This window comes from Camelus dromedarius, chromosome 18, assembly GCF_036321535.1.
Source record: "Camelus dromedarius isolate mCamDro1 chromosome 18, mCamDro1.pat, whole genome shotgun sequence".
Classification (NCBI taxonomy): Eukaryota; Metazoa; Chordata; class Mammalia; order Artiodactyla; family Camelidae; genus Camelus; species Camelus dromedarius.
In genome coordinates this window covers 21873367-21893737 of record NC_087453.1, presented here as the reverse complement: position 1 = coordinate 21893737, position 20371 = coordinate 21873367, and the positions used below count along the sequence as shown (strand labels likewise).

The following is a 20371-nucleotide window of genomic DNA, read 5'->3' as shown; positions in this document are numbered from 1 at the left end:
AAACTTGTTGTTTATCTATTTTATATATAGTAGTTAATATTTGCAAACCTCAAACTTCCAATTTATCTCTTCCTCCCCTCTTCCCCCCCCACCATAAGTTTGTTTACTATGTCTGTGGATCTGTTTCTGTTTTGAAGATGAGTTCATTAGTGTCTTCTTTTTTCATTTTTTTTAGATTCCACATATGAGTGATATATGGTATTTTTCTTTCTCTTTCTGGCTTATTTCACTTAGAATGATCTCCAGGTCCATCCATGTTGCTGCAACTGGCATTATTTTATTCTTTCTTTTTTATAGCTGAGTAGTATTCCATTGTATAACTATACCACAGCTTTTTTATCCAGTCATCTGTCGATGAACATTTAAATTGTTTGCCACATGGATAATCTTAAATTTTCTAATAGCCACATTAAAAATTTAGAAAGAAGCAGATTGTTAAGGATGTTTTTATTTGACCCAATGTAGCCAAAAATATTGTCATTTCAATGTGTAGTCTGCAGTCAATATTTAAACATTGTTAATGGCATATTTTACACTCTTTTAATTGTATTCAGTCTTTAAAGTCCAGTGTGTATTTTACACTTGAGAGCATCTCAGTTGAGACTAGCCGCATGTCAAATGCTTAACAGCCATATGTGGCTGGTAGCTCCATACTGGACATCAGGTCTAGGAGAGAAGGCAAACAAAATAAGCAAATAGACAAAGCATTTACAAATGGTCACAATTTTCTATGGAGGACACAAAACGGGGGACAGGAAGAACTTCTCTAAATAGGTGACATTTGAGATAAGACCTGACCTGTAAAAGGGATGCAGCTGTTTAAAGAGTGATTTCCAGCAGAAGGAACAGGACAAGCAATGGCCCTGTGGTGGGAAAGCTTGGCCTTTGGGAAGAGCCAGTAGGACTGGAGGAGAGGGAGCCAAGGGGAGGTGGTAAGAATGAGGCTAAAGGGGAGAGGGGGTCTGAGCACGTAGGATCATGTATGGCCATGATTGGGGGTTTAGGGTTTCCTTCTTGGTGTGGAAAGCCAATGGGAAAATTTAACCAGAGAGGCTATGTCATCTGGTTTACATCAGTCACTTTGGCCCCTATCTGGAGCGTAGATTAGAAAGGTAAAGCACAGAGACTTGGGCTTTGAGGAGAGCTGATGAGAGACAATGACAGATGATGGTGCCCTGGGACAAAGTGGGAGCCAAGAAGCTGGAAAGAAGGGGATGGACACAGCATATATTATTTTGGCAGCATAGCTGACAGGCAGATAGATTGGATGTGGGGGAAAGGAAGGAATTCTAGGATGATTCCCAGTTTTCCTGCCTTGAAAATCACTATCTGTGCCTCAGAAGTGAAACCAGTATTATTCATCCATTCAACCAATAGTTATTGGGCGCCAGGTTATACATGTAATATTGCAGCAAAGATGTGCTATCTGACTTGAGTTTCCCAGAATGCCCCACTCCATGAATGTCATAAAGAAACGTTGGAAAAGGGGCGTGAAGACTAGTTCCCCGGGGTGGCCCTGGCCTTAGCAGCTCTGTGAACCTGGACAGGTGACTGAATGCCCCTGGGTCTGTTTCCTTGTCCATACAGGAGCAGTTATCACAGCCCTTTATGCTTCTACTTCATTGTTGGGGGAGTAACCAAAGCACAAGTAGGAAAGTACTCTATCAGATTAAAAATGCTGAAAAAATATAGTTACTAGATTTAAAACATTTAATATCTATGTAATGTTTAGCCTTTGAAAATGTTAGTTGTCACAAAGCACAATTGACCTTAAGTGACTCACGAAGTGACTGTTTTATAAAACCAATAATATGAAGATGCTAAAAGGCAGGTCTCACCTTGTCATTCCCTTGCTTAAGACCCTTCGTTGGTTCACCATGGTAAGCAAATTAATGTTCCCCCCAAAGATGTCCATTCTCTAATTCCTGGAAATTGTGAACATGTTATGTTCAATGGGAAGAGGGAATTAAGGCCACAGATGAAGTTGAAGTTGCTAATCAGCTGATGGTGAGATGGGGAGATTATGCTGGATCGTTTGGTGGGTCCAGTGTAATCATAAGAGCCCTTAAAAGTGAAAGAGGGAGGCAGGAGAGTGAGAATCAGAGGGATGTGATGACAGCAGCAGAGGTCTGAGTGGCATGATTTCTGGCTTTGAAGATGGGAGGGGAGCCATGAGCCAGGGAAGGCAGGTGGAAAAGCAAAGAAACAGACTCTCTCCTAGAGCCTCCAGAAGGAACTCAGCCCTGCTGACCCTTTCATTTGAGCTTAGTGAAACCCATTTCAGACTTCTGACCTCAAGAACTGTAAGCTAAGGCATCTGTGTTTCAAGTCACTCAGTTTGTGGTAATTACAGCAGTGACTGGAAACTAATACACTCACCAATACCCTTGGGATAAAGTCCCACCTGCTTAGCACCTCTCACAAGGCCTTGTGGGCTCTAGCTTCTGCCATGGTGCCCTTGAACAAATTTCTTAACTTCTGTGGGCCTCAGTTTTACTATCTGCAAAATGCGGAGGGGAAAAACCCTACAGGTCTGTAGTGAGATTATATGCAAGGACATATTTAAAGTACCTACTACAGAGACTGCACCCAGCATGTCATCATCATCATCATCATCATTGTTAGTATCATTGTCATTATTATTAGATGGAGCAATTGACAGGGAGTTAGGAGGCCTGGGTTCTGCTCCCCTCACTAGGGCTCTGTTTCCATATCTGTAAAACAAATCCAGATAAGACTGTTTTGACCCATTTACTTCTACTGAGCTGTTTAAAAAAACAAACATTTCAAATAAACTTGACATAGTTGAAGTTCCCTCTCTTCTTTCCTCCTCCTTCATTCTCTCCCCAGAGGCAACGCTGTCATGAATTGGTTTTGCATCTTTCCAGTCTGTACTTTTAGACTTGTAATACCCATATACCCATAAGTATATAGACTATACTTTTGTATGTGTATTTATAATTAATACAAATTATAACCTTTAAAAACATTTATAATTCTACAACTTTCTTTTATTGACTCAACAATAGTTTTGGGGGCTATTTCCATGTTGATAAGAGAGCTGGATCATTCATTTTAATCACTGTATAGTATTCTCTTATTGGAATATATATCCCATTTTATTCATCCATCACCCTACTAGTGGACACTTAGATCATTTCTAATATTTTCCACTAATATAAGAATACTGCAAAGAACATCCTTATAGATGTGACCTATGCACAGTTTAGAAAAAGTTGGCACATTGCACATTTGCTGCAGAATGAAAGGTAGGGTTGTGCGGCTGTATTCACAGAGCCTATTGGGATATATGTCCAGTAGTAGAATTGATGGGTTGTAAGGTACATGCATTTTCAACTTTATGAGATGTCGCCAAATTCCCTCTGAAGTGTGAATGTACCAACAGCATATAAAGATTCCCATTTCCCAACCTGCTCACAAACACTTGGCATTGAAACATGTTTTTTTGTCTAGCTGATGTATTTAAAATCATATCTTATAATTGTTTCGATTCATGTAGTTCAATTGTGTATTGGCAATTTGAATTTCTTCTGCTAAAAGTCACCTATTTAATGTTTTGCCCACATTTCTTTTGCAGGTTGTGGGGGCATCTTTTTCTTAATGGTTTGTAGGAGTTCTTTGAATACTAGCCTTTTGTTATAAAAGTTGCAGATTTTTAGTCCTAGTCTGTAATTTGTCTTTTAATCCAATCTACAGTGTCTTTTGTTATATGGCAGTTTGAATTTTGAGAGAGTCATGGATCAATTTTTACCTTATGAGTTGTGCTTTGTTAAGAAATTGTTTCTCACCACGAGATCATAAAAATTATATATATATATATATATATATATATATATATATATATAGAGAGAGAGAGAGAGAGAGAGAGAGAGAGAGAGAGAGAGATGGATATAGAGTAGACCCTTGAACAACATGGGTTTGAACTGAGCAGGTCCACTTATATGCAGAGTTTTTCAATAAATACATACTACAGTACTACACAGTCAGAGGTTGGTTGAATCCAAAGATGAGAAACTGTGGATAGGGAGGGCCAACCATAAAGTTACAGGCTGTTTTTCAACTGCTTGGGGGTTGGTGCCCCAAACCTCTGCATTGTTCAAGGGTCAACTGTAGTCTGAAATATTTGTTTGCCATATTTATTCCTTAATCCACTTGAATTAGTCATTTTTTTTTTTTACTCTGATGGAAAGCCAGTTTCTCAGGGCCACCTATTAAGTTCTCCTTTCTCTACTAATTTATGATGCCACCTCTATTGTACATCAAGTACACAAACACACACATACACACACCTGTGCCTGTTTCTAGGATCTCTGTTGTATTCAATTAATATTTGCCTCTCCCTTCACCATAATGAGACTTGATAGGCAGAGAAATATGTCCCTGCCCTAACACATACACTTTGGTTTGACAAGGGCTCTCAAAAATCTTGACTGGATTTGGGAAAATACACCTCTTTATGGTATTGAGTCTTCCCATCCATGCACATGGTATATACCGTGGTATATCCCTCCACTTATTTAGGCCTTATTTAATGTCCTTAATTAATGTTTTGTAACTTTCCCTATGAGAATATAAATTCCAGTGTGCTTATTGGTTTTGTTCACTGCTGTATCCTCAGAGTCAAGAACAGGGCAGAACATGGAATAGATGCTTAAGAAAAATTTGTTGTTTAATGAAATGTCTTGCATATATTTGATAGATATATTCCCACATAACATCTTTTTGTTGCTATAAAACAACAAAAATTTTAAAATAGTTTCTTATCAGCTATATAGATATAGGTATATAGATCCCAGAGTAGTGGGAAGTGAGGCAGAGGACAGGGAGCCAGTACAGGGTGCAATGACGAATAAATTGCCACTTCAGGTTATTTGCAGGGGAGAGACAAGATCGGTTTTGTGTTTTAAAGTGCTTTTTGCCAGCAGTGCAGAGAATGAATTGGAATGGATAGGGCAGACTGGGCACTAGTAGACGGTCAGGAGGCTACTGCAGGGTTGAGGTGACTCCTGGCATAAAGTTGGTGCCTAAGAATAGAAGAGAGAGACTTCGAGAGATCAGAAGTGACTGATTGGCCACGTGAACTACTGACCAGGTAACAGTGAGAGACCGAGTAAGGAAACTTAGAATCATCGAATTTACCAAAAGCTGACAACTTGTCAGACTCAGCGTTATTAGGTTAAGCGAAGTGCAGTCGGAGGAGGCGCTGGCCAGTGAGTGCCCGCGGCTAGCAGCCAGTCTCTAGCCGATAGTACCCCAGGTCGCGGAAGAGGGGAGCTGGGAGAGAAATGTTGAGGGAGTAGAGGTGTCTGAGTTGCCTTGGCACCCAAGAGCGCCAATCCGCTCAGTTCAGCTTGTTGCGCAGAGGATCGCCCTTGGCTCACCCAATCAGAGCCGCAGATCTGGCTCTCCGTCGCCTTGGCAACGAGACGCACAGGCTGGCGCGCAACGCGGCGGCTGTTTGGCTCCGGCCCTGGGGAATCGTATGTCGCGACCGAAGGTAGGAGTGCTTCCCTATCCAGATGTTTCATCGACCCTAGAGAGGGAGGGAAACCGCAGAGGGATTCAGAAGTTGGCCTGTCCTCGTAAAGATAGTCGGGTTATAATGAGAATGATGAATTTAGAGAAAAGACTACAAGTCCCATCATGCTGCGCGACTCCGGAGCCTCTGCGCGAGGCCAAGGAACAAGGTTTGCTGGCGGGAAATTTACCAAACTCTAGGATTCTAAATTGTACTTAGCGATTTCTGTGACCTTGGGGGAAGCTCAGAATTTTGGATTTCCTGACCTGGAAAATCTCTTAGAGATCTATTGACCCCGCCGCGCGCTTGCCACTCGCTCATCCGTTCATAATCCGTCCATCCGTCCATCCATCCATCCATCCATCCATCCCCCCCCAAAACGCTAATTAGTATTTCCCCCCCCAGGCTAGCTCAGTGCTGGCCAATGGGAACACAGCAGTGAATCTGACATGCCCCTGCCCTCTCGGAGTGCACAGGCCAATGCCCCCATTTCAAGACTCGTTAAGATTAGACCCAGAGACGGGAATGAATTAGTCTACAATCCAGCTCTCCCGCCCCAACCTGCTTCTTATTCCGTGTTTTGCCTCTTATGAATGGCACTTCTATTTCTTTAATTCCTTCCCACAGCAAAAATGAGTGATTACATTGGGCCTATCCAGATAATCCAGGATAATCCCTCTATTTTAAAATCAGTTGCTTACTAGTCATAATTCCATCTACAACCTTAATTTCCCTTTGCCATGTAATGTAATATTTACAGATTTTGGGGATTAGGACATGGACACACTTTGAAGGAACATTAGTCTATCTACCACAGTATACTATCAGCAAATAATTGGGAAATGAAAATTTAAAAATTTACAGTAATACCACAAAATCAATTATCTATGAATAAATCTAATTAAAAATTTCCATACTGAAAACTAGAAAACATTGTGGAAAGAAATTAAAGACTTACATTAAGAGACAGACCAGATTCATGGAATGGTGAACTCAATACTTTATGAAGTCATTTCTTCCAATATGATCTGTACATTCAATACAACCCCAATAAAAATCCCAACATCCTTTTTTGGTAGAAATTAGCAAGATGATTCTAACATTTATATTGAAGTCCAGAGGACCCCAAATTGCAAAGACAATCTTGGAAAAAGAAAGTAGAGGACTTGTGCTACCTGATTTCAAGATTTACTGGAAAGTATGATAATTAAGACAATGTTGTAGTGACATAAGAGTAGACAAATAAGTCAATAGAACAAGATAGACTCTAGAGATAAAGACCCACATAGACGTAGCCAACTGAGTTTTGATAGAAGAGCCAAAGCATTTCAGTGAGGAAAGGGAAAGTTTCTCAGGCAAAGACTCTGGAGCAACTGAATAAACATACATGAACATGAGAGAATATAAAAGATACTATGAAAAAGATTAGGACAGCTGACTGATGCTGGAGGGGTTGAGGGGGGCTTGAATGGACAAACAGGATAAAATTTCACTTGCTTTTACTGGAGGCTTATTTCTGCTGGTTTTGTAAAGCTGTATCCTCTATCCCCTTCCACTGGCTCTTTGAGGGGTGGGATTGTGTGGTAGGCAGAATTCTAAGGTGGCCCCCAAGATTCCCACCCCCAGTATACACACCTTGTATAATTCCCTCCCCTTAAGTGTGGGTGGAGCCTGTGCATTTGATGGGATAGTTATTACCATGATTACAATACGATGCATAAGACCCCATCATAGCTGACTTGGAGGCGGAGAGGATTGAAAGTCAGAGGGACACGCTCCTGCTGGTCTGGAAGAACACAAACATCCATGTTGTGAACTGCCTTTGGGTGACACTTCGAGATGAGCTGCATGTGGCCTTTAGGAGCTGAAAGCAGTCCCCAGCCAGTGACTAGCAAGTAAATAGGGACCTCAGACCTACAATTCAAATAACTGAATTCTGCCAACAAACTGGATGATCTTGGAAGAGGACCCCAAGCCTCAGAGGAGAAACATAACCATAGCCATCACTTTGATTGTTGTCTTGTGAGATCTGAGCAGAGGATCCAGCTAAAATGTTCCCAGACTTCTGGCCCATGGAAACTGTAAAATATAGATTTGCACTGTTTTAAGCCACTAAGTTTCTAGTAATTTTTTAATGCAGCAATAGAAAACTAATACAGATGGCGAGTCTGTCTAAGCTGCAGAGATCATCCTGCATAGAACCAATTTCCATTTCTTCCTCAATACCTGCCTTCGGGATCAGTTTTACCAGGACTGAGGACCAAACTGCTTTGGATATGGTTGATCCAGAATAATGCCCACCACTCTTTGAGGATTTGGAAGGTCTATATTGGGTGGAAGGAATTAACATTGCTTTGAGTCATTGACCTAGCTTATGGGTCTAATTCACAGTTAGAGCAGAATGTCCAGATCCTTCTCACAGAGACTGCTGAGTTCAGCCCTCAAACTGGTGTTTATGGTTGAACCTTTGGAGCATTGAAAACCAGATATTTCACTATACTAGTCATGCCTGTGGGGTAAGCCTACAGTGAGGTGGACCCTTGGATACTTGGGGATTCATTCCAAGGACCATGTTTCTGGGCATATGTTGACCAATGAGAACATGGCCAGGCTGGACCTTCATGTCTTAGAATCAGGGCACTGTTGAGTCTGATGGTTTGAGCATTTTAATATCTCCAGTAAGTTGAGCTGGGAAGACAGGGTGGATATTCAAAAATAATCACTTTCCTTTTCTCATAACAGAATCAGAATTACAAAGGCCATGGATTGCCAAAGGGAAAAGAGCGGTGAGTGGTCCTACCCAATCCAATATACACAGAACCAACTCCTTCCTTCCTTCCTTCTTTCTTTTCTTCCATCCCTTCGTCCATCCCTCCTTCCCCTCTTCTTTACTTCAGTAATGATAATACTAAAAAATAAATATTTATTGAGCGTTTACTTTGTGCCAGGCACTGGGCTAGACACTTTACTTGTATACCTCATTGAATAGTTAGCACAATTATTTGAAGTAATACATAAAAATGTCATTTTACAGGTGGGGAAACTGAAGCACAGAGAGGCTAAGTTACTTGCTCAGGACCATCGGATCAGTTAGTGGCAGAGCTTGTTGGACTCACATTGTTCTAACTGTGCTCTCTAGCCTCCTTCAACAGCCGTGTGAAGTTAACTTGATAACTCAAATGTCAACTCCACCCCGATCCTCTGCGTCCGCTCTGCATCAATAACCTGGATGCAGAACTCAGCATCTCTTTGGAGTTCCTAGACAGAATCCACTTGCACAAAGCAGGAGTGAGCAATGTAGACTTTACTGAAGATTTTTGTGTGGAGTTAGAAGAGGTAGTTTACATTGCACACACCATGGCAAATATTTTAGATTTTTCGATTCCATATTTCATTAATATTTCTATCCTTTCTAAAGTCCTTCTTGGTTACACCACCTCTGGGGAGGGCATGCATGGTTCTGGCCCTTTTCTCATGCAGCACCATCTCCTTTGCCTTCTTTCTCTTCAGAACTTACACAGTCACTCCCACCCCAACAAAACAAAGAGAACTTTGGTTAACAGGACTCATCCATCTATTTTATTAGGAGAGATATCAGTTAGAAATGTGCTCAGCTGCAACTAATAGGAAACCCAACTAATAGTAACTTTAAAATTTTGTATTTATTTTTCTCATGTGACAAAGAGTCTGGAGAACTGGTGCAATGGTTCAGCAATGTCAGAGCTAGTACTTGTGATTATCTTGACCTTTACCTAATGGACACCAGGTGGCTGCTGTAGCTCCAGCCTTCTTGTCATGATCAAGATGGGAAGAAGAGGGGAGGGAAGACTCATGCCACTTCTCTCTCTCTGTCTTTCTTTTGAATCAAAGGAACAGATGCTCCCCAGGAACCCTCCCTCCTTAGCAGTCTTATGCCTTTATCTTATTGACCAGAATTGCGTCACATGGACACCCTAGTTTCATGAGTGGCTAGGAATACAAGTTGCATACGTGGCATTATACTGTTATTATTCTACACCCTGCTTTTGTCATACAAAATTATACTTTCAGGATATATCCATGTTGGTGCTTGTTGCTCTGGATACATTTTAACTACTGTATAAGTTCCATTATATACCACAAGTTATTCATATCTTCCTCTTGAAAGGCACTTAAGTTGTATCTTAGCATTGGTTTCCTCCAGAAGCGAACCCTGAGACAAGGATATAAGAGCAAGCTGTTTATTTGGAAGGTGATTCCAGTAAGCATTGTCAGGAAGTAGGGAAGTGAAACAGCTAAGGGAAGGAAACCAATAAAAGGTGCATTACTGACAAGTTATTGCTGTGGGCAAGTGGGTCTCCATCCCACTGGGGATTCCTAGGAGATAGCATAGAACACACTGCAGACTTAGCCCAAATGAGTGATGAGAGAGCTGGAGGATTTACCCATCAACTGCAGTCATCATTGGTTGTATGCTATTAGGGGAGGGCAGTTAACTCCCTGGTACCTTAGATCTACTTCAAGCACTGGCTGAGCAGACTAGGGGCTAGAAAAAGCCCCCAGGCAAAGAGCTGCAGGTGCTGGCAGAGGAAAGCCCTCTGATTGGCATGCGCAGGAATGGTGAATGCCCAAGGGACAAGGATGGACTGCCCACAGCGTGTGCTGTAGGTTATTGCCATTAAGAAATTAACCATTACAAATGAACAGCCTTGTATGTATATTGTCTAGTACGTGTCTAGGGTATCTCTATCGGGGATATAGATAGGATAGAATTGCTGGATGTAGAGTATATGCACATTCAACTTCTTAAATATTGCCATGTGGTTCCCCAAAGTGCCATCTACCAGTAGAGGAGTTTCTATCTTTGTACATTATTGATAAAACGTGGACTTTTAGATTTTTGCCAGTCTAATATGTATGAAAGAGTGTCTGGTGGTTTTAATATGTCAAGTTGCTCTCCAGAAGTTCATCCAATTTACACTCCCATCAGCATTATTGGATAATTATCATTTCTCCAAATTCTGGAGAACACTTGCTATTTATCTGATTTTAAACATTTTCTCCAGTCTGATGGATTTTGAAATTGTATCTCTTGACTGTTTTGGATTAACTTTAAATACTTCACTACTTTAGAACAGTGGTTTTCAAAATTTGAGCTCAGGATCCCTTTACAACTTAAAAATTATTGCATAACTTTTGTTTAAGTGGCTTATACTTATCAATATTTACCATATTAAAATTTTTAAATGATACATTTAAAAAATACTTTTTATTAATTCATTTAAAAAGCAATAACATACTCATTACATGAAAGCATAAATAACATATTTTTATGAATTATAGCTATTTTCTCCCTCCCCCAAATCTACTGAGATGAGTAGTGATTGTTTTATATTTTTGTGAATCTCTTTAATGTCGGCCTTAATACAAAACATTATACTTCTCATATTTTCTGTATTCAGTCTGGGCCATCCTAGGGACACAGCTGATCCTGAGCAAGTGTTCCGTTGCCTTGTCTTGCAGAGAGCAGAGAGCATCAATCCGGTTCAAGACCACACTTATAAATACTCTCATGGATGTCCTTCGCCACAGGCCAGGATGGGTGGAAGTAAAGGAGTAAGACATCCCCCACCCCAGCCTCGTCTCTCTTTCCTTTTGTCTCACAGATCCTTCTATCCTTTCATTTTTCTTCCAGGGTGACCACTGGGACTTGTCCCAGTTTGGCTCTGACAGGGGCCAACATTTATCTAGCATTCACAGTGTGTCAGGTGCATTACTGACTGCCATCGCTGTCTTATTTAAGCCTTATAATCATCTGGCAAGATATGATTCTGTTCAGAGATATTAAGCCACTTGTTTAAGGTCACACAGCACCTAAGCATCAGAGTGGGATTCAAACCCAATTCAGTTTGACTATTCCACAGCCAGTATCCTACAGCTCTCTCAGTAGAATCAAGGAATGCAGCTGTCACAGACCTGCTGGATGAATCCTCTGGGGATGGTAGGTCGTGGCCACTTACTAGTTCTGTGACTTTGAACAAGTTATTTTACCCCTAAGCCTACATTTCTTCTATGCTGGGCCATGGGGATACTGAGATGAACAAGCATATACTTCCTGGCACGTAGTAGGTACTTATATTAGTTAGGGTTAAGGATGCCTGTTTGGATGCCTGTAACAGAGACTCAAAGGAAGAGAGGCTTTGACAGACTAGAAGTTTATTCCCCCCCACTGAAGTCCTGATGTAGGAGGTTCAGAGATGGTTTGGCAATGGGGGACCTGTCTGCTTCTGTCTTCCCACTCTTCTCTCCTTTGAGTGAGGCCCTCATCCTCATCCTTGCGGTCTGAGGTGGAGCTCCAGCCTTAGGCCCACATTCCGAGTAGCAGGAGGTAGGAAGGAGACAAGAAAAGGCATGTCCTACCTTGGAAGGACACAACCCAGAAGTCCTTCTCATTTCACTGGCCAGAGCTTAGCCATACAGCCACACCTGGCTGCAAGGGAATCTGAAAAAATGTAGTCTTTATTCTGGAAAATGTAGGCTACATTTTCCTAGGTAAACACTGAGAATTCTGTTACTTTAGAAGAAGATGAGAATAGATATGAGGCTTAAGGGCAACCAGCTGCACTCCCATGGTGCTCAGTGATTATCTGTTGCCTAACAGTAGCGAAGCCTGCTAGACACCCTCTAGCACTTTACATGCACAACCTCTTTGAATCACCCCAACAAACCTTCCGGTATGTGCTATTATCATCCCATTTTCCTGATGAGAAACCTGGAAGTAGAAGAGTAAAAAATACCACGTTGGAAGTCACTCATCTTGTAAGGGCTTGCGCTAGGGTTTGCCCCTCATCTGGCTGTCTGCAGAGTCCCAGGCTCATCTCCACCCTGTTCTAGCAGCCTCTCAGTAATGAAGGAACAAATGAGTGACTAGGTGAATCCATGATTCCTGCTGCCTGGTGCTGGAGTCTGCAGAGGAGACAGACTGACTAAATCATGCCACAGCAAATTAGGAGTTGGCTGTCAGTGGCAAGCTGTGGTACAGGTAATCCATGATGGCAGAGTCCTCTCTTTGGTGCTCTGGGGAATATTACACGATGACAATGATGGTGATGATGGTGATCACGGCAGCTATTGTGGATATTCCTTCTTGGCTCTCTCCTATGTTACACTAACACCAGAATGAGGTTTCCTTCCCTGGATCTGAAAGAGCTGGATGTAGGGGAGGATGAGGTGGGGATGTGACCGGCAGGTTGTGGTGGTGTATGGGGAAAGGCACTGCCCTGACCTGCCGTGTGACCTCAGGCCACCCCTCATCCCTCTTCAGCCTCGATCCATGGTCAAGTGGAAGAGGGTCTGAGGGTTTATCTGGTGCTGATGGTGTGAGAGTCCATGAAGCAGGTTGTTTCATGGCTGATTGCAATTTGCCTCAAGAGTCCTCAGATCAGAAAGGGCCAGAGGCCAGGGCCTTTCTGCATGGCTCTGTGAATACAAAGCCTTGTCCTTAGGACTTAAGCTGGGGTCTGATATTTCCAGACAGAATGAGGTCCTAGTTCAGACCATCAACCTGTTAGGTCAGAGTTTGGAATATATGTGGCCAGAGCTGTCCCTTCCCTTGCTTCCCACAAAGAAAGCTGTCATGATGCCTGGAACTGCAGCAACTATCTTGTGACCTTGAGGTGATGAGTAAGAAGACAACATGTTAAGGATGGCAGAATGGGAAGGTAGAAGGAACCTGGATCCCTTTTGGCTTTATTGAACAGTTTGATGTCTTCCTGGGTGCTTTAAGAGCAACTTGACTGTGATCATCATGAAGATGATGTACAAATAAATGAACTTTTAGAATTAGAAAAGAATCCAAAATCCACACTGTGTCTAGAAGTCCCTGCTTGTTGGGCCCTACTCCACTCTTCAGCATCATCCCTGACCTTTCTTCCTTCACTCTGGCTTTTCTTCATGTCCTTGACCGTGCCCTTTGCAACCTCAGGGCCTCAGTTCCTTTCCTTCCCTTTCCTGGAACCCTCTCATCGCTGCCTTTGATCTAGCTGCTCCTCCTTACCCTTCAGATCTAAGCTGAAATGTCAGCTTTACAGGGTGACCTCCACCCAGTGTAGGTCCCTCAGCTGCTCTGCCTCATGGCCTCCAACTAGATTACTTGTTTTGCCTATCTTTTCTTCTAAGAGGTTTATTGTCTCTCATCTTATGTTTAAGTCTTTAAACCATTTTGAGTTTATTTTTGTGTATACTGTGAGGGAGTGTTCTAACTTCCTTGATTTACATGCAGCTGTCCAGTTTCCCCAACACCATTTGCTGAAGAGACTGTCTTTAGACCAGTGTGTATTCTTGCTGAGAGGAGGGCTTTTTGAACTGGGAAGGGCTTACAAATGTTACCTAATTCCACTGCTTGGTCACGTGGGCTCAGGGTTGGCAACTTGGATGCTTCCAGAGCCCAGGCAGATATCATGACCAGGTGAGATCGGCTGGTTTTCATGGACTGTATGGTGTGGTGAGGACTGTAAGCTGGAGACGGTGTGCCCTGTCTAAGGCGGTGGGTGCCAGGAGGTACCCGAGGTTGGTGTGGTCAGATCTGCTGATTGGTCAAAGGGAGACAGCAGTCTGGATTTTTGTAGGAACATTTCTAAGTTTTCACTCTGGCCTAACAAAGCACATCGTGGACAGTGGCAGCCCATTGCCACCTCCCTGAGACTCCTGATGCCCACACCGCTGCTCACTCTTTAGCTGCCCCTCCCTGGCCCCCAGACCCCCAGAAACGGTGAAGTCCTGAGGTGATGACTTTTGGCCCACCCCCGCCCCTAGCGAAGGCGAGTGGGATTTCTACTGGTGTGATGTCAGCTGGCTCCGAGAGAACTTTGACCACACCTACATGGATGAGCACGTGCGGATCAGTCACTTCCGAAACCACTATGAGGTGAGCTGAGTGGGCTGAGGGGACTCGGTGTGGTGATGAGCAGGAGCTGGTGTCGGGGTACAAGGACCAGAACAGAAAAGCATAAGGGAATTTGGGGTACATGCCATGTGGGGAATATGTGCAATAGTTACATGATGAGCTAAACAGGGTTAGGGGGTGAGGACCTAAGACCTGAGGACCAGGCCATCTTGGGGAGGGGACTGAGGTCATGCGCTGGCTGGCTTCAGGAGCAAAAGCCAAAGGCTTAGGATGGTTGAAGGATGATGTGATTTCAGGCTGAGATAAGTTGAGCGGTTTGGAGTCTAGGGATGGGAGGGAGGTCTGGGAGGAAGCAGACCACAAAGCCGGGACTGGAGGACCCAATGGTGGGAGATTTCAAAAGGTTAGTGCAGCTTAGCAGTGAGAAAAAAGAAGTTTGGAGTCAGACAGGCCCGGGTCAAACCCCAGCTGTGCTGCCTGTTAGCTGGATAGCTCTGGACATCTGACCTTTCCTAGACTCAGTTTCCTCACCTATAAAGTGGGGATAATTATAGAACAGGCTCTCAGTCAGTGTTACTCTTACCGTACAGAGAAAGGGGGCTGCAGGGGGTGGGGGCAGGGGGTGGGATGGCTGGGGTTGGGAGGTGGAGCAGGGCAGTGGGCACAAGCTCTGACGGCCTGCCTGCCCATCCCCTGCCCAGCTGACCCGTAAGAACTACATGGTGAAGAACCTGAAGCGGTTCCGGAAACAGCTGGAGCGTGAGGTGGGAAAGCTGGAGGCAGCCAAGTGCGACTTCTTCCCCAAAACTTTTGAGATGCCCTGCGAGTACCACCTGTTCGTGGAGGAGTTTCGCAAAAACCCGGGAATCACCTGGATCATGAAGCCCGTGAGTGTCCCTGTGTCCCCGTGATGGGGGCTGGTGGGTGGGGGCATCCCAGTCACCAGAGGAGGGATCCTCCATTGGCACATCCCAGGACAGGAGTCTGCCTGAGAATTCAGCCTTAGATGTACCGTCTGCCTTCCTCTAAATTGCTGACTTCATCACCTCCTCTCTGCAGTGTGTGGACCCAGCACCTATGACTGCTGGTACATAGTAGATGCTCAATAAATGTTCACTAGATAAACAGGTGACCCTCAGGACACCAGGGAAGGGAATCCAGAGCCTCTCTTCCTGGTATGAAAGAAAACAACGGCCAGGATGCAAGAAGTGCTTTACTCACGTTACCTTGTTCTCATAATGGTCCTCGGAAGGAGGTATTACCAGCCCCATCTTAAAGATGAGGGGCCTGAGACCTATTTATTCGAGCATTCTACAAGTACCTGCCATGTGCCAGACACAGAACTAGACAGTGTGGGTATAGCTCTCAGTGAGTCAGACGTGGGTCTCTGCCCTCCTCGAGGGCAGACAGTATGCAGAGGGTGTGTGTGTGATTACAGCTGTGTTAGGTGTTGATAAGGAGACTGGTGCTGGCAGAGGAAATGGCAGGAGGATTTCCCCCAGCTTCTCTGAAGTGAGAGATGGTGCTCTGAGGCCAAACCGCTCGGTTCCAATATTAGCTGTACCACCTACTGGCTGTGTGACCTCAGGCAGATTACTTAACTTCTCTGTGCCCCGTTTCCCCATCTGCAAAATAAGAGTAACTATTGTACCTATCGCAGCATGTTGTTGTGTAACTAAAGGAGTTAACACAGGCACAGCACGTGTTAAGTCCTCGATGAATGAGAGTTGTTATTAGCATAGTAATAAAAACTAGTATGGAGCTGTGACCTGAAGGATGCAGAGGAGTCAGGCTGGAGAAGGGCAGAGCTAGGGAAGAGAATTCCAGGAAGAGGGAACTGCATGCACGAAGGCCTTGCATCTGGGGGTGGCCCTTGGGTGATCAAGAAACTGAGTGGAGGGAAGGCTGGTAAAGTACGTGCCAGCCCCTCAGCCCTTCCTCATACCAGGGCTGCTCTCTCTCCACCGTGAGTGGCATCATCAAAGCCTCCTAATACTTTCTGGGCTTGGGAGCGGTCTGGGCCCCAGGAAGGGAGCTGGGGTTAGGCTAGGAGGGAGCAGCCCTCCTGGAGGAACTGGAGACAGGCTAGTCGTGGCTGATGCAGAGTTAGTCAAGAGCACAGGTGCGTGGCGTGGCGTGGCGTGGCGGGGAACTGACCAGGGATGCTCCCAAAGGGGGCTGAGCCGGGATTTACCCAGGCCTCCTGCTGTCTGCTGCAAGGCTTGCATCCCCTTCCCGGGGAGGCGGGAAGGTGCAGTGAGGAGGGCTCAGAAGTGGGAACAGACGAACACTGCAACCCACCAGTGGATTCCAGCTCTCAGCATTATCCTCTCAGACAAATGGTAATTTGTGCTAATTGGGAACAAGAAATCGAATATTAAGTTGATTCCTTTCCCAGCCCCCGGGCTTTGTTAGCGGCAGACACGATGACAGCTGTAATTAAGAGGAGGAATCTTGGCTCCTTGCGCTTGTGTGGGTGCGTGTGTATCGCCTCTTTCCTGAATAGCTGGGCGTGGCGGGTGGAAAGTGGGTGCTTCTTATCACACCAGCCTGGGTTTGAAGTCTGATGCATCACTTACAAGCTGTGTGATTCAACCCTTCTCAGTCCATTTCCTCATCTATAAAGTGGAATTAACCAGTATATCTGCCTTACAGGGTTGTGAGAGAATTCAGTGATGTTTTCCATGTTGTGTATGTGAATTATACAAGCTATAAAGGGCTTGCCACTGAGGCACTGTGTGTGTGTATTTAAGGAGTTGGCTTGTGTGATATTGTGGGGCTGGTAAGTCTGAAACCTGTGGGGACAGAAAACTCAGGCGGGATTTCTCTGTTACAGTCGTGAGGCAGAATTGCTTCTCTTCCCAGAAAGCTCAGTTTTTGTTCTTAAGCCCTCACTGATTGGATGAAGCTCACCCACCTCATCCAGAGAGATATCCTTTCCTAAAAGTCTACTGATTGTAGATGTGAGTCACATATGTAAAATACCGTCCCAGCAGCATCTAGGCAAGCATTTGACCAAACAACTGCGCACCATCGCCCAGCCAAGTTGACGCATAATATTAACCCTCGCACCAGGTTATGAGGGTGCAGCTGATCTGGGTGCCACTGGGCTAGATCGTTAGTTCTGGGATCCCACAGTTTGGATTCCTTTGGTGCTGGGAAATGTTGAAAAATAGGACATTACCCTAAATATGGAAAATAGAGGGGGAAAGCCTCTCAAATCCCTCCAATCTTTCCGCAAGGCCTGTCTTTGTGACCCAGGCGGTCTTTGTCTGACCACACACAGGAGTTTTCACTTGGTTGCAGTGGTCGGGGCCGGCTGAGTCTTCATCTTCCTCTGCAACGCCGGCAGAGCAGCCCTGGAAGAAGGGGGTTGAATTGGACTCAGAAGGGAGCAGGTGGCATCACCCACTTCATGCCACCTTATAGGAACCCCTCTTCCCACCCCACCAGTCTAGTGTAAAAAATCAGCTCAGTCCAAACTTTGTTTCCATCTAAGTGGGCTCCCCTCCCACCAACTCAAACCCTCTAGGTTGGCAGGGGAGTGGCCAGGACCCTGATCTTGGAAACACACCTGCCCCTCAAGCCTCTCTCATGTGGCTGGGAGGCAGGTGCTGGGCTGTCAGGGCCCTGGCCTGTCTGTCATTCAAAGTCTGTGTATCTGCAGAGCTGGGCCGTGAGTGTCCTGGACAACCACTGGGCTGTTCTGGGCTCTGGGGGCCTCTGTGCAAACTGCAGGACAGGAAAAGCCAAGCCTTAACATTCTCTCACCTGAGTTTACCCCAACCAGAGCTTCCCCTACTTTTTTTTACTGGAATCTCCTAACAGTTAGCATGTTTGGGACAGCAGATGACAGAAAACCCAACTCAAAATAGCTCAAACAGGAAGGCAGGAGTTGTGAAGTGTTCTTATGCCTTGGGCCCCTTTGACATCTAATGAAAAGTGTGGACCCCATCACAGAATAATGTCTTTATTTTTATTTTATTTTTAAAATATTTTTATTGAGTTATAGTCATTTTACAATGTTGTGTCAAATTCCAGTGTAGAGCACAGTTTTTCAGTTATACATGAACATACATATATTCATTGTCACATTTTTTTTCCTCCTGCTGTGAGCTACTGGAATAGTGTTTTTAAAAGCATGTTTGATTGTAAAAAAAAAAGCAACTGTATTGAAAAACAGTTACAAACTGTGTTAATCTGGGTCCTCTGAGAAACAGATGCCAAGACGAGCCCAACAGGCCAGAGTTTCGACAGTGAGGGACAGAGCCAGGGGAGGCTGGGGCAGCTGTCCCGGCACCAAGTCCGACCCCAGTGAGGGAGAGAGGGAAGGGAGGGTGGGTGGAAGCAGCCTGAGTGAAGTTCAGCAAGGCCGCGGGAGGCCTCAAGCCCAAGTCACTGGCAGGAGTGCCCTGTCTCCCAGGATGGGCCTGCCTTCGTGTCCCTGTGTCCTTGGTCACTGGCCTGACCAGTGCGGTGTGGGTTTCAGCCGTGGCAGCTGGTGGTGTCAGCTGCTCTCCTGCAGTTAGAGGCCGGCAGGTGCATTCTCACGGCGCCACCAACTATTAAAACGTTCTTTAGACTGTAGTCATGTATGTGCTTTTCATTAACAACTAAGGAGGGTCTACCAGCAGGCCCAGTAGTTACCATATTTCAAGGTCATAATGAGTATAAACAATATGTGCAGTTAGATACCGGCAAGAGCTGTAATGAGATATGAAAATAACCGATTTCTTTTGGGAGTGAAGTCACAGGCATGGCTAATACTATGTTTCTTGGCTGCATTCCTAATGGAATGAAACGCGAACATCTGGTTAAGGGTCAGTGAAAATAAAGATGAAATTTTTTTCTCTTTCAATTCCACAGACCCCAGAAAATTTCTTTTGATGATGAAAGGTTGACTCCAGGGATGGTTTATTGGGCAGCTCAACAATATTATCATCAATTCCCAGCCCAGAAGGCTGACTGCTCCCGTTAGTCACAAGGTGGCTGCTGCAGCTCTAGCTCACCTCCTCACATCCCCACCTGCCATGAGAATAAGGGAATCCCCTGGTATTGTGGCCCTCTTGAGGAAGACACAAATTCCCAGAACCCCCCCACAGCAGACTGCCCCTGGCATCCTGCTGGCTCATGCCCAAGCGGATCACATGGCAGGGGCATGAGACTGCCGTGAGGGCTCAGACCTCCCCAGAGGGCAGGGTCACTGGAGAGAGGAGACCCAAATGGGGATCTGCTGGCTGGAAAAAAGGGAATGATTGCTGGGGAGACCACTAACCACATCTGCAACACCCAGTGAATTCCACGTGATGCATGGCCCCTGGGAGGTAGGGGGTCGAGGGCTGTGAGTGGCCACAGGTAGTGCAAAATCAAAGTATGGTTTATTTTAATAATCCACTCACATTTTCCAATCAATAACATCTTTTTACAAACATAATATAAAAATATTTCCCTCCTGAATTATCAAGTAAGATCGATGCTTCCAGAAGTAGCACTGTGCTTATTGCATGATTTTTGGACTCCCTGGCACTTTGCAGGAGCTGCATGAGCCCCTGGCTTGTGAAATTTTGAGCAGAGTGCTTGGCCTCTCTGTTCGCTTCCTTGGCGGCAAAATGGGGATATATTAGTGCCTACATGTGAGGTTTTTTTTTAAGCTTTAATGAGGGAATGTGTAAATCCTTGTGCTTGATTCATAGGAAACAGCTGAGAAGTATTAGCTGCTAGCGTTACTGTTGTGAACCATTCCCCTAAAGTAGTTTCTGTTGCTGCTTCCCAAAACTCTGTGGCTTAAAACAACACTCATCTCTTATTTAGTTCATGAGCCTCCAGTTTGGACAGCACTTAACAGGGAAGGCTCATCATTGCTCCAGCATCTACCAGAGTGGCTTTACCGAGGGCTGGAGGATTCGCTGCCAAACTGGCTCACTCTCTTGGCTGGCAAGTTGATGCTG

The 20371-nt window shown here is 44.8% G+C and overlaps 1 protein-coding gene across 3 annotated transcripts in view; it reads left to right on the top strand.

Moving 5' to 3' along the window:
• The first annotated feature begins 5432 nt into the window (after window positions 1-5432).
• The window catches only part of TTLL9 (tubulin tyrosine ligase like 9), a 37110-nt gene continuing 22171 nt past the window's right edge, over window positions 5433-20371 (top strand). Inside the window, exons 1-5 of one of the 3 annotated variants that reach the window (XM_010993897.3) lie at window positions 5433-5518; window positions 8282-8325; window positions 11042-11134; window positions 14333-14444; window positions 15125-15310. In XM_010993897.3, the coding sequence (XP_010992199.1) occupies window positions 5504-5518; window positions 8282-8325; window positions 11042-11134; window positions 14333-14444; window positions 15125-15310 (450 nt within the window). In that variant the 5' untranslated portion in view covers window positions 5433-5503. The remainder of the gene's footprint in view (window positions 5519-8281; window positions 8326-11041; window positions 11135-14332; window positions 14445-15124; window positions 15311-20371) is intronic. The other 2 variants (XM_064475792.1, XM_064475791.1) reach the window with 2 other exon arrangements.